The sequence below is a fragment of the Dicentrarchus labrax genome, unplaced genomic scaffold, assembly GCF_905237075.1.
Source record: "Dicentrarchus labrax unplaced genomic scaffold, dlabrax2021, whole genome shotgun sequence".
NCBI lineage: Eukaryota > Metazoa > Chordata > Actinopteri > Moronidae > Dicentrarchus > Dicentrarchus labrax.
Window position 1 is genome coordinate 20,396,624 of NW_026136706.1, and position 13,240 is coordinate 20,409,863.

At 36.3% G+C, this 13,240-nt stretch overlaps 1 protein-coding gene across 8 annotated transcripts; it reads right to left on the reverse strand.

Moving 5' to 3' along the window:
• Positions 1-728: 728 nt before the first annotated feature.
• scel (sciellin) lies at positions 729-12,087 on the reverse strand. 8 transcript variants are annotated; one of them, XM_051404620.1, is made up of 29 exons: positions 11,925-12,087; positions 10,513-10,544; positions 9,932-9,998; positions 9,624-9,686; positions 9,404-9,478; positions 9,268-9,300; positions 9,115-9,156; positions 8,992-9,027; positions 8,788-8,847; positions 8,640-8,702; positions 8,006-8,077; positions 7,856-7,924; positions 7,706-7,759; positions 7,576-7,617; positions 6,539-6,607; positions 6,389-6,442; positions 6,258-6,299; positions 5,257-5,325; positions 5,107-5,160; positions 4,975-5,016; positions 4,833-4,892; positions 4,566-4,616; positions 3,613-3,681; positions 3,381-3,434; positions 3,199-3,261; positions 3,017-3,091; positions 2,432-2,540; positions 1,318-1,420; positions 729-1,159 (listed from the first exon to the last, which is right to left on the reverse strand). In XM_051404620.1, exons 2-29 carry the CDS (start codon positions 10,529-10,531, stop codon positions 1,143-1,145), a joined length of 1,626 nt encoding a protein of 541 aa, XP_051260580.1. In that variant the 5' UTR covers positions 10,532-10,544; positions 11,925-12,087; the 3' UTR covers positions 729-1,142. The 8 variants fall into 8 exon arrangements, with proteins under 8 accessions (XP_051260580.1, XP_051260581.1, XP_051260582.1 ...); XM_051404621.1 differs by lacking the exon at positions 3,017-3,091; XM_051404622.1 differs by lacking the exons at positions 8,992-9,027; positions 9,115-9,156.
• Between the last annotated feature and the right edge of the window lie 1,153 nt (positions 12,088-13,240).

Genomic DNA, 13,240 nt, shown 5'->3' on the forward strand with positions numbered 1-13,240 from the left:
AAACTTCTCAAATATTCACCTTTCTTTGAAGCTGTTACAATGGAACAATGTAAACTTATCATCACCCCTCTGTTCCCAGTCATTCATACGTTCACAGAGTCCCAGTCATTCATACGTTCACAGAGAAACTCCATTCAAACATTCACGGCCCTTGAGATTTTCTCCCATCAATTCACCTTTTTCACATCTTTCATACTTCTTACACAATTGCAGTTCAGACCTTCTGAGGGTTTTGCATTACTGCTTATGGGCAAGAATGCTCAGACCTATAGTGGGAAACATAAGTCGGGTAGAACTGTAAAATCTTCCTTCAAGAAACGCCTCAACGAAAAGATAGCAGCACATTTTCCATTGCTACACTACAAGAATCCATCTTTAGTAATTAGTATATGAGTATGGGTAATGTATATACACTGTAATCATACATACATATCATCAATATAGTGATAACTTCCATTTAGCCAAAACATACACTTTATACTGTTTTATTAAGTAGTCACCAAATATATAATATGAGTGGACAGATATGGATGTAAACTGCAACTGGGTTGGTGGACGCACACAACCACAGGGCTGTAATTCTGGTATCTAGTCTAGCAACAGTAATAAAGACAAAAGAAATATCTCAGATCACCATTCTTCATACATACAAATAATTAAAGAGTAAATAATGATACAATAAAGAACAAGGCAACTTAACACCAAAAGAACTGACACATTTTTACTCATTTTTTCAGATAAAGATATATTGGTTGCCTTTATTGCACAAAGAAAAAGCCCCCGGCCCTAAATGTTGCAATATCTCCCATCATGTTTACACACAAGAGTCCCCTGAAGGATACAGGCTTAAGAGGATATCAGAAATGCTAGCTCAAATTTGTGAAAGGGTTAGATACAGAGACAGTGGTATCATGATGTCAACAACACTGTTACAACTAGCTGCTATTTTGGTTGCTTGTTACCAAAAAAAGCTATATTCAGACTGTAACTGTCATTTGTCAAAACACCCACGTAAAGCTCTGTCGGCTTGTAAAAACATTAGTACAGTAGAACCCACGTCACCCAAAACATATCAATAAACAGTTATCAATTTCTATCTTTCTATCTTTGTTCATGTCCTTATATATCTCCAGTGAAGGTTCTCAGCGTCTCCACTTCTCTGTAGGGGAAAAAAATATATATCAAGATTATTAGCTGTTTAATTCAAGGTGTTATCATTATTGTATCAACAAGCAAACTAAACAAATTCATATAAACTATTATTTATTGGACACAGACTTTCATAGAGATGAAGAACTGGAAGAAAAAAGGTTTTACCTCTGGTGACCTCAAAGCAGTTTTCACAGTGCACCATGCGTTTGTAGATCCACATGCTGTCCCCGGCTTTCATATGACCCAGAGTGCTGTTACACACTGCACACTGCCAAAGCACAAACAAACACTCACATGAGGGAGCAGGTACATGCTGAGCAGTCAGCTGCACAGTTCTTGATAACATCTTGTTGCCAGTGGTACATTTACAGTGGTGCAGGAAGTACGGTACTGATGTACTGAGTACTTTGATATTTTGGATAATCCTACTACTAATCCTACCCTATGTTTCAGAAGGAAAATATTCCGCCTTTTACTCCACTACATTGATCTGTAGTTACTTTGCAGATTAAAGCATCTGAACACTCACACAGGTGTTTTCAGTCACTCAGGCTGATTGGACTTATAATCAGGTGTAAGTTGGGAACAGTGCAGTAGAAGTCCGAAAAAACACCAGCCTCAAAGTCCAAGAAGAACTGAGTGAAAGTTGGACTAATATTGTGTTTATTAGCATTCCTGTCTTTTGTTTATCGTTTAATCAGCTGTACAGCATAATGCATTGTTATGAACTGGTATGGCTAACTATGGCCAATAGCTAATCTGGCTACAGCTTGTTTTTCTGAGTTGTTGTACTAAAACACAGTCAACTCAGGTGTGATGTCATTCCCAGCTCTGATTCTGGACAAAGATAAATGGAACGCACCATTGTGTTACGTACCATAACCTTATGTTATGTAGGCTACTAATAAAAGTTTCACAGAAGGTGTCACAGTACGAAACGCCCAGGTGTAAACAGTAAGTTTAATAATGGCTGAATTCCATTTAGCTGCTTTTGTTTAAGGGTCATTGGGCCCATTTCACCAAATTTGCAGCATTCAAGCTGCGATTTCAAATATTTCTTGTTGAGATGATTTTGAAAGAATTAAAGTGGTCACAAACATATCTTCGATTTTCAAGACACAAATATTAGTGAAATGTGAGGCTGACCCTATTTACACTTGCTTCTGACAAACTGCTTTTATGAAATTGACCCCTGGTTTTGTGTATGCTGGCTTCAACCACTTCAACCACTGCTTGTTGCTGACTTTTATGGAAGGAGAGACTAAACTAATCTGCTCACTTTAAAGCAGGAAGCATGACAGTTGATCTTCAGGTCATCCAGGACCATCTTGGCATCAGCATTGAAGGGCTTATGGCAGTAGGTGCACAGGTCTTTCTCAAGCACTGCCCTGTATGGGATAAGTCGATAAAGTGTTACACAATGTATTACAATAACAGCATGATATATATTTTAAGTTCATTCTTTGCCTTGGAAACAGTAGTTTGGCAAAAACAAATCTTATCCCATGCTCCATAAAATATGTGACTTGAAAACTCGAGGAAAAAGCTAATGAGTGGACCTGGAGTTAAGATTTTAAGGATGGCAACGTCTGTCTGTTGGTTGGTCACTACACCACAATGGTCCCATATTAGTCTATATAACATATATTAGCATGCTAACACACTAAATTATGATTGTAAACATTACACCTGCTTAACATCAGCAAGCGTGTTAGCTTTTCCATTCTGGGCATGTCAGCATTTAGCTCAAAGCGCTGTTGTGTCAAAGTACAGCGCCACAGAGCCGCCAGCACGACTACAGACTTATTCTTTTGTAAACTATTTTTTCCAAGGCAAAAGAAGAATGTTGATACACTTTCCCCACCTCTCAGGAGATGCATACACACTCTTTGTGGAGGATTTAGAGTAAATTGGATCTGCCAGAATGTCATCTGACCTGCTGTGAGAGTTGCACAGTTATCATATAAGTAACAGAGTCAGATTTTATTTTCATATAATGTTTGTACACCAATATTAATATTATGAGTCATATTCATCATTAAATACCTGTTGCTCCTGTATGATGGCGAGGTGTAGACACTGGGACTGGTGATACTGCTGTACTCATAACTAAACAAAGACAAAATGGACGACAGATCACATGTGAGATTTAGGATATTTCTTACTTAATGTATAGAGAATGAAAATAACAATAATCATGTAAGGTCTTGGTTTGCTATGCTTCCTACCTGGAGTCTGGTCTGGAGTAAGAGTAGGTTTTCAGGTCGCTGCTATAGTCCTCACTGTGAGTGCAAATACACAACAGGTTAGGTATAACATAAGTACTGCAGACACATTTTCATCTGGTTGTACAGGCAGAGAAACCCCTGGAAGAGGTGTGTGTGTGTGTGTGTGTGTGTGTGTGTGTGTGTGTGTGTGTGTGTTTGAGTGTGAGAGATGTTGATTTAGTCGAATGATTACCTGGGCTTGGTGCTGATGGTGTAGGAGGTGGTCCGGGTAGAAGGAATATCATCAGTGTACGAGCTGTAGCTGTGTGTCAAAGAGGCATAGGAATGAGTTGGATATGGTAGCAACTGAACAGTTCTTTTATTTCTGTATTTATTTGGATGTTTATAATGATAGAATCCAGAGTTTATAATTCAGGTATCACAACTACGATTATTTGTCTCAATAAAGCTTGTTACTCAGCAGTACTTTGTGTTTATCGCTAATTAGCAAATGTTAGCGTTCTAACACGACACATTATGTTAGTGTTAAACTTTATACCTGCTTAACATCAACATGTTTGTCATTCTGAGCATGTTAGCATGCTGACGTTAGCATTTAGCTCAAAGCACCGTTGTGCCAAAGTACAGCGTCACAGTGCGGCTTAAGGCTCTTAATCTTGTTGGTTGACGTGTAAAAATGAGCGAGGGATATAAATACCGTGATCTCTGAAATCAGCTAAGACATACAGTTTGTCATGTTTCCATAAAGGACAGGAAATACTCTGATAATGCTGCTCGCAGATTAACCTAAATGCCTAAATGCTAAATACCTTTAGCGGATAAAAAAAAGATCAGTGAAGAATACATTATTTAGTTGTAGACCTCTCTTTAAAATATAAAATAAATAAAATATTGTTTGTTCTTTAGTTTTGTTTGAGCCCTCAAAAGCTAAACTTTATTAACCTGTTTAGAGTCACTTGGCGATTTAAAAAGATTTAATTTTAGTCATTGTAAATTACAAATCAATAATGCTCTTGATAAGATATATGTTTTAGGTGGGTTTCATTGTATAATATGGTCTGCAGATAACTAAAATCTTAGAAAAACATATTTTTGGGATTTGCCAGCTCTTTTTAATGCCACCAAATCTGGAGTGGTAGATATTGTTGGGTCTAAAATGTATTGCATTGTAATGAGCATGTTTACCTGGTGGTTCTGCGGGTGGAGGATGGCGATGAGAGAGTTGGGCTTTCTCCTCTAAATGGCACAAAAGACAATATCAGTAGAAAGTAGGATAACTACTGTAGGCCATACATACAAAGAATGTCTGCACAGTCTCAAGCAATTAATTTCCACCTCATCTCTCTCTTTTTGATGCTGGTACTGCTGAGACAACGACAGTGTGACGCTTTACTGATAGGATAATTAAATGATTGTGCGTTTTGTTATAAGTTATTCACTGAGACGTCTTACCTGACAGGAGAAGATGTAATGGATTTAGGCAGGAGGGTGTCATACAGATTATCCTCAGCCCTGTAAAGACAACAATATTATGAATATATGCTGGTTATGAGTAGAATCCTTTATGTGAGGGTATAATGATTGTCTATCTTACGTAGAGGAAGTCCTGGTAGTGGTTGTAGTTTTAATACTGTCTCTGAAAAAAACAAAACAATACAAAATATTTATATCTGACTGGTATTTAAAGTCACTATCATTGTGTAAAAGCTGTCCTGCAGTAACTCACCTATCAGGACTGCTTTTCACTGTCACAGTCTCAGTGTTGAAAACAGTTGTTTTGCTGTAAAGAAGAAAATACAACTTTTAATATACAATTACTGATTTCCTGGCATCATGATCAAAATAATTCATAAAGCTTGATGAATGAAAATATCACCTGTCTGTAGGCGAGAAATCATCCTTGATAGATGAGGGGATGAGTGAGTCGTACAGTTTGTCCTCCGCACTGCGCAGAAATACAGGTTAAATTGTAAGTGAATTGCTTATGAATTCAACTTCTGTTATTTGAACTGTCAAAAGTCACACAGTTTCACTTAAATGCAAACAGAAACTAATGCCGGTAGAATAATGTTACCTAAAATAACATTATAAGGTCTATATCTATCCATTGTTACATTGGCTACAAGACACAGAGACACACTGAAGGGGGCACTGGACTGGAAGACCACATTATACACACTCGCCTGGGCCCCCAATTAACCTAAATGTCTCTAGGTGGGAATGGAGATGAACATTTATTATGCTTACATAATGAATTTTCAGTGATATTGCAGTATATAGACAATATCCCTGTTGGAGTCATAGTTTTGAAAGATAAGGCCAACATTCGTATGTCTCTTGGTACATAATGACATCTCTACCCTGTCTGTGGCCCATTGATTCCTAATAAAGATATAAATATTCATAGAATTGAATTTGTTTTAGAAATTAGCTCAAATATATAGTTTTTAGCAAACATTATTCAAACAGGTAAATGGTACATTTGTTGGGGACTATTTTCAGCAGCGAACTGATACATTTTTGGTGCTCTACTGTATGATAATGGCAACATGGTGCTGTATGTGAGAATGACTGAAAATAAACCACAGTACCCATGTTCTTGGTAATAAATTGCTTTTGTATTTTGATGGAATTTATTGACAATAAAGAAATAAGAATATCACCAGACTTATCCTTATGAAAAAAGTCCTTTCAACTGACTAACTTGAAAATAATGTCACCGAGATAGTACGGCCTCCCTGCATTATACTCAATATGTGATGAAACTCACTTAGTGTCAGCACTGTTGACTATGAGTACAATCTTCATCTTCATCTTTATCTTATTTAAATCATATTTATAAAAAAAAAAAAAAAGATTGATGAAGGTTTATCTTACGTAGAGGAAGTCCTGGTAGTGGTTGTAGTTTTAATACTGTCTCTGAAAAAACAAAACAAGACAAAATATTTATATCTGACTGGTATTTAAAGTCACTATCACTGTGTAAAAGCTGTCCTGCAGTAACTCACCTATCAGGACTGCTTTTCACTGTCACAGTCTCAGTGTTGAAAACAGTTGTTTTGCTGTAAAGAAGAAAATATAACTTTTAATATATAATTACTGATTTCCTGGCATCATGATCAATGTAATTTACAAAGCTTGATGAATGAAAATATCACCTGTCTGTAGGCGAGAAATCATCCTTGATAGATGAGGGGATGAGTGAGTCATACAATTTGTCCTCCGCACTGCGCAGAAATACAGGTTAAATTGTAAGTGACGTACATCTAAGTGTATGAGTATACTGAATTGAGTAAGGGGGCTTTTTTATTGCTTATGAATTCAACTTCTGTTATTTGTACTGTCAAAAGTCACACAGTTTCACTTAAATGCAAACAGAAACTAATGCTGGTAGAATAATGTTACCTAAAATAACATTATACGGTCTATATCTATCCATTGTTACATTGGCTACAAGACACAGAGACACACTGAAGGGGGCACTGGACTGGAAGACCACATTATACACACTCGCCTGGGCCTCCAATTAACCTAAATGTCTATAGGTGGGAATGGAGATGAACATTTATTATGCTTACATAATGAATTTTCAGTGATATTGCAGTATATAGACAATATCCCTGTTGGAGTCATAGTTTTGAAAGATAAGGCCAACATTCGTATGTCTCTTGGTACATAATGACATCTCTACCCTGTCTGTGGCCCATTGGTTTCCAATGAAGATATAGATATTCATATAATTTAATTAGTTTTAAAAATAGGCTCAGTTATTTCTTTAACAGTCTATAGTTTTTAACAAACATTACTCAAATGGGGAAATGGTGCATTTGTTGGGGACTATTTTCAGCAGCGAACTGATACACTTTTGGTGCTCTACTGTTTGATAATGGCAGCATGGTGCTGTATGTGGGATTGACTGAAAATAAACCACAGTACCCATGTTCTTGGTAATAAATTGCTTTTGTATTTTGATGGAATTTATTGACAATAAAGAAGTAAGAATATCACCAGACTTATCCTTATGAAAAAAGTCCTTTCATCTGACTAACTTGAAAATAATGTCACCGAGATAGTACGGCCTCCCTGCATTATACTCACTATGTGATGAAACTCACTTAGTGTCAGCACTGTTGACTATGAGTACAAGCCTCATCTTATGAAATCATATTTATGAACAAAAAAAGGTTTATCTTACAGAGAGGACGTCCTTGTAGTGGTTGTGGTTTTAATACTGTCTCTGAAAAAACAAAACAATACAAAATATTTTATCTGACTGGTATTTAAAGTCACTATCACTGTGTAAAAGCTGTCCTGCAGAAACTCACCCATCAGGGCTGCTTTTCACCGTCACAGTCTCAGTACTGGAGACAGTTGTTTTGCTGTAAAGAAGAACATTTTACAGTATAAAATCACTGATTGTCTGGAGTCATGATCAATATAATTCATTTTGTAGGATTGATGAATGAAAGTATCACCTGTCTGTAGGTGAAAAATCATCCTTGATAGATGGAGGAATGAGTGAGTCGTAAAGTTTGTCCTCCGGACTGCAAAGAAATACAGGTTAGATTATAAGTAATGTAAAATATTTAATTCTACTGTAATTTAATAATGTGACAATATCTTACTCTTTACTGCTGGTAACAGTTGTCTCAGTCACTTTGGTTGTTCTGGTAGGTGAGTAGGTTGAGTATTGTGCCCTTTGTCAAAATCACAAATATATGATCAATGAAGCCTTCATTATGAAGCTAATGAAATGTTATTATGTAACTCCATAAACCCCATTAATCTGTAGCTGCACAATCCAAATAAAGTGTAACCTATTTTTCCCTACTGCATTAATCATCTCATGACCCATCAGATTTATCTTGTGACCAACTTGGAACCACTGGATTCAGCTACTGTGTATATGATAGATACACACATATATGTATACAATAGCTTCACCTTGACCCACTACAGCAATAAAATGCTGGTGGAAGAAGTATACAGAGTAAATTTACATATGTAGTGGGGGGAAAAATTACTTTAGGTGCAAAAAAAATTAAAGTACTTCCTATGCAGAATGTCCCCTGTCAGGGTAATAATATATTATCAATGTATTTAAATCAAAGTAGAACTTAAATATTGTACTTGGTCTAGGTGGAGCTGATTTATGTACGGTTTCCATATTTGTTTTTCTAATGGACTGTTTTCCCACTGTTGTACGTGTACTTTTACTTAAGGAAAGAATCTGTGTACTAAGTTGTAGTATATTTTTACCCTTTGCTTGAAGACTTGACCCTCTCGGTGAAGGTTGTGGTGGGAGAAGTAATCACAGGGGACCTGCAATAAAACCCAGTTGTCCTTAAACTGACACAGACTAAATGTGTGATCAGAGGAGACATATTAATGTTATAATATTCTCTACCTCAGACTCTTGGTGGAGGTGATGGTGGTTCCATCCTTGGTCACTGTAGTGGTTGTGGTGCTAAAGGAGGAGTAATACAAAAGAAATTTACAAAATCCTAAGCCTAGTATTTTTCTGTTGTATTGGTACTGTAGTGACGGCACATTATATTTAATGTCTTTGTTGACTTTTGCATTATGTGTTATAGACTGGAGCTTTACATACGTCTTGGGAGAATCTGACTTCAGGCTTGAATATGTGCTGCAACAAAGAGGGAGATCATTCAGACAATTCCCTTAAAAAATCACTATCTATTCTTGCATTAGTTGTGCCAGTATGGAAATATACCTTTTGGTGTAGGAGGACATAGGCTTGCTGGAAGGGAGGGGGCTACCAGTAGAAAAGAGGCATTATTAAGCCCAAGTTACTGAATGTGCCTTGACTTAGACGATTGGAGTAAAAATGTATGTGTGTCTGCAGAGGAAAAAATACTTCACCAACCTGCTCCTCAGCTCATCCTGACTTCCACTGAATCTGCAATGACAGACCCAATCAGATGTTCTTGTCACAATCTGTTCATTCAAGTGTTTCTTTTACAAAGAAAAAAAAAAAAGCAGAATATTAATAAATATTATACCTCTTGGAGAGAGCCTGCACAGATGTTGTTGATGTGCGTATTGGTTTGGTGGTAGGCACTTCTTCAGGTTCTGAACTGTGAACAATAGACAATATATCACAATGAGTAAAAATATTATTGACTCAAATTTCTATTTACATTACACACAGTCCCCACAGTAAACAATAGTTTCCCACTATTTTGTCATTTATTTGAGGAAAGGATTAAATGTTTCTTTTACCCCACAAGATTTTCAGTGGATCTGTACTGGCTTAGAACAATTTTGCCAAAGTTTGGGTCTCGGCTGAAGGAGGAAAGAAGGAGAACAAATTAATTAACTCATACTTCAAGAGATGACTCAACACTGTGGCTTGCAAAAGGAATGTATAATGAGACTTTTTTAAAGATGACGGTAAAATGAGAGATATGAACCACAATTCACACCCAACAGTTCTGCCGTTTCCTAGATGTGTGTGTTCATGTGTGTAAGCCCATTTGCCAGCCTGGGAATATTATCAGTGTTTCAGCCATTATGTTTACATGACTTACTCAACGTCTTCATCCTCATCATCAGTTTTCCTGATCCAGCTGTTGTCCTGCAGGAGAGAGTTCTTAGCTGCAAACACAAGAAAAGGAAAACTTGAGTGTCTCCAGTTCACATACTAAAGCAATAACACGTCTTTTAAGTAGGTAAAGCCTCTTATATGAATCTAATCTAATACAATATAACCCAGTTAATATGTACTAATTAACATGTGAATGGTTTTTAATAATTATATTAAGACTACATATGTCTATATTTTTATTTTTCTAATTCATCTAAATCATCATTATTTATTGTAGACATGCCATTAATAATAATATGTGCAGTAAATTTCAAGGTTTTACTGCACACAAGGTTCAAGGCTATGCTAAAAGACCAGTGTGTAAACATTAGTGTGTAAAAGGCAAAATAGGAATTAGAGATAAAAAGAAATATAAAGGATAAAATCTAAAAACATATGCAGTCTAATATATTTTTAAATTATTATTATTATTTATTATTAAACTGTTAGAACATCATGTGACAACAAAAAGTGTCTGCACTATATGGAAATTCATGTTATTATTCGATATTTCTCAATACTTACTTGCTGAGAACCTGCTCATTTTGTAAGTTCACCTGTAAGTGTGAGAGGAGAAACAAGAAGAGAATTCATCAAATAATGGGACTACAGTACATTAGCCACTAGGTGGCCCTGTGGGCTGAGACTTTTCGAACACACTGCTTGTTCCGTGCTGAAGTTTGACCTGATATCAGTACACATTAAAACTCAGAAAGCTAAGAAGTCAATGCTTTTTATCTTTCACTATGTCTGCAGTATATCAACTAAAGCTCTGCTCAATCCCAGACTCACAGTTTAAGCCCTAAACTGGTTTGTCTTGATTTTTAGATACAAAACACACCCACCCTCCATAACACACCTTCTCCAAACACACCTTTGTCAGCAAAACAGAGCAGTGTACAAGTGACATGCAATTAGCTATTGATGATAAAGATTGTGCCCTTTAGACTACATGCACGCTCAAGCACTTTCATAACAGCAACTTTAAGTCAGGTCATCTGCAGCTACTACAGTTACAACTGTAATTGCAACATCTGTCCAAGCTAACCATCTGTTGAGTGCTGTTAGTCCAAAATGTATTATTTTTAATTTACTATTATTTATTGTGTTAAGTGTTGGGTTCATTTTCCTTGTGTAAAGTAGTTTGTAATGGATGTCTTGGGTTAAAGAGCTAAAACAGAACTTGTCTTGGAGCTTTCTGGACAGTTGAAATTGTTGACAAAAATAAACAGATTTTAAGATTGATCAAATAGAATATTTTGCTTATGAGTCTATATGTTTTCTAGTCTTGTAAGACTGGAAGGTCTCAAAGTTTGCTCTTGATGATTATTAAATAATCCAAATCTGAAATAGGGTTAGTTAGTTAGTTAATTAATTCAATTTTTAAGGGATGTTTTCATTTCAGGACTATGTAACATCATGTGGCATAGCGATCAGATCAGCGATCAGATCAACGATCATATCAGTGAAAATGTTCTATCAAAACAGAAAGTGCTGTTCCAACTGTACAAGTTAGCACTTAAAATACAAATGATTAATGTTGACTATGTACAATCAGTTTTCTAGATATGAGGTAACAGTTAACAGCAAGTTTGGACTTGACATCCTAGAGCGTGTGTATGTGTGTGAGATGTCTATAGTGAGTCAATGTATCAGTACAACATGTATTCCTCACAGTAAAGTTACCTAAAAAAAAAATACATTCTGTAATGAACACATTGCTACATTATTACATAATCATTATTTAGTATGTTTTTGTTTCTATTTTTCTAGGACCATAGCACCTTAATACAAAGCACCTTTTCTCAAAGAACTCACTATCACACATACAATCTTTCTAAGCACATTTTTAATCTAAGTATGAAATATCAGCGCACAAAAATATTAGAATAAACTGGAAACTGGCAAAGGATTTAGAAAGAGACTGGGGTACATACCTCACTCTGTGTCTTGCTGGGCTGATAAAGTAAACTCTCACTAGGGCTCAAGGCTTAACACCTGTCTATTACTCTGCACTTTACAATCACACCCTTGTCATTCCTTCTGCTTTTAACCTTAAGGGAGGAGATTTCAAGGCCACCCACGGGTGTGGCTTCAGACAACAATCAAAGAATACTCTCTGTCACCCTCTCTAGATTTTTCTCTTTCCGTCACCACCATTCAAATACCTCCTTACTTGTTCCACCGTCTGTTTGTGGGCTGAATAAAATTAGCATTGGGTGGAGTGCTGAAGGACCTGCAATTCAACTTTTTTCAGGTTTCAAGGAAGCAGAACTACAATGTGGGTGTGGGGTTTTGTGCTTCTCTAACCTGCAATGACCTTGATTTTAATGGAATAGTATTTAATGGAGACACTATTAAATAGTAATCTCGATGTGAAACATTTTATCCATATTAACTGTGACATAATGCAAGTGGAACTATAATATATATTGATCTTTGGTCTACATATATTATTGACTTTTGATGTTAATATAAGAAACAAGCTCCCTCTAAAGTATTATCCTGCATTATGACTGTGTATTGATATCCTGTTGCCATTTCAATACAGTACCAGACAGCGGACTTTACACGTGAGGTGGTTTCAACTTCAGTTACCATCACTACCAATCGCTTAAGTCCAATAAATGTCAGAATATCTGTGATGAGTACTTACACCTTCACCTTTTACAAAGAAACTTAAACATCTTGGTAATAAGATGGGCACATATCACGCAAGTGGCAAATGTTGCCTAAGATTTCACCACAGACTTAAACACTGGAACTTCGAATGAAACATACTGATTAAGACATCTGTTGTGCCATCCAAAGGGGTTAGTTATAACAAACTTACAGAAGTCTAAATAATCAGGAGTACATATAAAACTTGTACAATCAGACCTGAAGTTGAGCTCCATTATTAGGCGTGTCATGTCTTGGATGATTGAAGGTATGACAGGTACATAGCAGGCAGGGGTGTGACAGCATGATACCAAGAGGTGAACCCCTCCTAGTCACAATGTGAGCATGATAGGAATGCAGACTAAGTGTCCACAGCCTGAAGTACATTTTTAATAGAGAAATATGTATCTGTATCAACAAGCATGACTGAATATCACATTTTAAGGGAAACTAAATGTTTACTTTGAGTAAGCAACGTGCTCTGCTAATTTAAGTCATAGTAATTAACTTTATGTAGAAACAAAAACTACAATCAAGCTCAAGTATTTTAAATGAATTACTGCAGTTAACAATAATCTCCTGCCCTCTTTAT

What these genes read in the sequence shown, in the direction of transcription:
- scel (XM_051404620.1), bottom strand. An exon ending in GATTTCTCGCCTACAGACAG is followed by an intron (nt 6,443 to 6,538) that starts GTGATATTTTCA and finishes TCTTCTTTACAG; the next exon opens with CAAAACAACTGTTTTCAACA. An exon ending in TACTCCAGACCAGACTCCAG is followed by an intron (nt 3,262 to 3,380) that starts GTAGGAAGCATA and finishes GTCTTTGTTTAG; the next exon opens with TTATGAGTACAGCAGTATCA.